The 2,248-nt window shown below is 39.5% G+C and overlaps 1 protein-coding gene across 4 annotated transcripts in view; it reads left to right on the top strand.

Moving 5' to 3' along the window:
* The window catches only part of TMEM19 (transmembrane protein 19), a 17,770-nt gene extending 15,776 nt beyond the window's left edge, over window positions 1-1,994 (top strand). For 3 of the 4 annotated variants that reach the window (XM_008576110.1, XM_008576109.1, XM_008576111.1), the window contains one exon: window positions 1,367-1,994. In XM_008576110.1, coding sequence (XP_008574332.1) covers window positions 1,367-1,530 — 164 coding nt within the window. In that variant the 3' untranslated portion in view covers window positions 1,531-1,994. Of the gene's footprint in view, window positions 1-1,224 lie in introns of all 4 variants that reach the window. The other variant, XM_008576112.1, reaches the window with a different exon arrangement.
* Window positions 1,995-2,248: the final 254 nt, after the last annotated feature.

The following is a 2,248-nucleotide window of genomic DNA, read 5'->3' on the forward strand; positions in this document are numbered from 1 at the left end:
TATTGCAACCTATTGGTGTATTAAAGAAATGGGGAAGAAATATGGAAAAGAAAAAAAAAAAATGTGACAATGAAAACAAACCCAAAGACACCAGGTGTTGAGAGACCAGAAATGGTAGGGCAAAGTCTCTTCTACAATTTTGGTTTTCTTATTCTTTTGTGTTAAATTAACTGAAAGAGAATTAGTCCTGTAGAGCAATGATTAGAAGCTGTGTGGGAAGGATACGATAGTGCAGGGAACAAGTGCTTTTGCTGGTGGGCTGCCATCTGATCCCATGAAAGCAGGACAATTAGGATCAGATCATTTTCTTGCACCTCCTTCCATTTGCTTTTCAAGTCCAGTTGAGAGATAGTTATTGTACTAATCTGACTACACACACACAACCTACCTACCCACTGCGATATCATGCTTGCTGTCATCGCCACTGAGTTTTTAGCGCCACTCAAGACATGTGCAAGTCAGTTTTCCTTCACGTTTTCTGTGCTCTGCTTCTGAGGCTCTCCCATCCTATCAGTGTATTGACATATTCAGTTAAGTATGCATTTGCTCCACACTCTCACCAACCCATGTTCTCTCCTTTGACTGACATTATGAAGAGGCTGGGAGGCCAGAGAAGGGTTCCCTGAGTACAGTCCTCCCAGTGGTCTACATGCCCCAAGATTACCTACTTGCCTCTCCGCTCTCCTCCCCACCAGTCACAATGCTTGTACTCTTGGTTTCGTTAGTTTCATCTAGACGCGAAGGAGGAAGCAGCTCGATTTTAATTCACGCTAAATTGTCAATAACTCTACAGACACGTACACACACGAACAGTACACATATTTTTTAAAAAGCCTAAGTTTTATTCTAAATTGGGCTGTAACTGGGGAAGTTTCTGGTCATATTGACTGAGTTGGAAAAACAATGTGGGCAGTAGGGGAGATGAATTCATTCTGTAAATCTTTGTGTGCCTCCTTTATGCCAACACTGTGCTGGGCCCTGTGTATCCATCGCCAAGGCCACAGATGTGATCCCTACTCTCAGGAGCCTCCCTGGTTGGTCTTGGAGGGGAGTCACAGGGAAGGCAGGCCCACCCTGTCAGTTTCATGCCATCTCTGCCTTTTTTGTTCTCCCTTCCACTTCTGAAGCAACTCCTGAGGTACTGACAGAACATAATTGAGATGTGTTGAAACTCATTTATTCAAAGAGGATTTTTGCAATCAAAGGTTCCATATCTCTCATCAGATAAAATATCCACTAATGTCATTTTACAAGTTACTGAGAATCTTTCAAAAGTTGTTTTCTTTGGAGGAAAAAAACCTAATTTGTTCTTTTTTAAATCAAATCATTTGGGTTTTCTACATCACTTGCTTTTTTTCCACTCCAGGTTTGGATGAAAGCACTGGCATGGTGGTCAACAGGCCAACGAATGAGGCAAAGCACATAGCAGGGAAACCCATTCTTGATAATAATGCTGTGAATCTGTTTTCTTCTGTCGTTATTGCCCTTTTGTTACCAACAGCGGCTTGGGGTTTTTGGCCCAGGGAGTGAAATTTATTTCATATCCACAGGTTGAAACTGATGAGTTCAGCTAAATTTGCAATTCCATCTTTCATCCTAAGACTAATAATCGTAATGGCAAAGCAGAAATGCCTCCCATATTCCATTATTATGGAATTCCACATTTTTCTCTCATCTGCCTTGTAACAGCTAACATCCTTCTAGTGAAAGAGTTCATAATGGAACTTAAGAATGTTTTTCTTCTGCTGAATGGAGGTTCTTGAACGATGATGCTACATTGTCCCTACATATTGCTATATATTGAAGTGAAAATGTCTACATAGTAGTCTATGTCAAGTTTTATTTTGCTTTGTTTTGTTTGTTTAAAACAATGTAGGGACTAAAAATGATGATATTTTAAAACGGTTTTCAGTGGAGGCAGAGAATGCCACTGTGCCAGTTACCCAAATGTTATATCTGTTTCAAATGGTTTAAGCTGATGTGTGTGGAAGTCTAAATAAATACCTTAGTATTTATTTAGAAGTATCCTGGACTTCTCCCATTATCTTGCCTTTTACCATTGTGAAAAGTGTGGAGATTGGTCCGTAGTGAGTTGTGTGGCCTAGTCCACATTGGTTCTTCCTCAGGGTTAGTAATTTTTAAAAAAAATAGTAAATGTTTTTTTCATGTACCCATTAGAAAGCATGGAAAAACATATTTTTAACTAAAAGCAAAAGAAATTGATCTTATATCTAAAAATGTGCACCTT

This window comes from Galeopterus variegatus, unplaced genomic scaffold (genome assembly GCF_000696425.1).
Source record: "Galeopterus variegatus unplaced genomic scaffold, G_variegatus-3.0.2 Scaffold1289, whole genome shotgun sequence".
Lineage (NCBI taxonomy): Eukaryota > Metazoa > Chordata > Mammalia > Dermoptera > Cynocephalidae > Galeopterus > Galeopterus variegatus.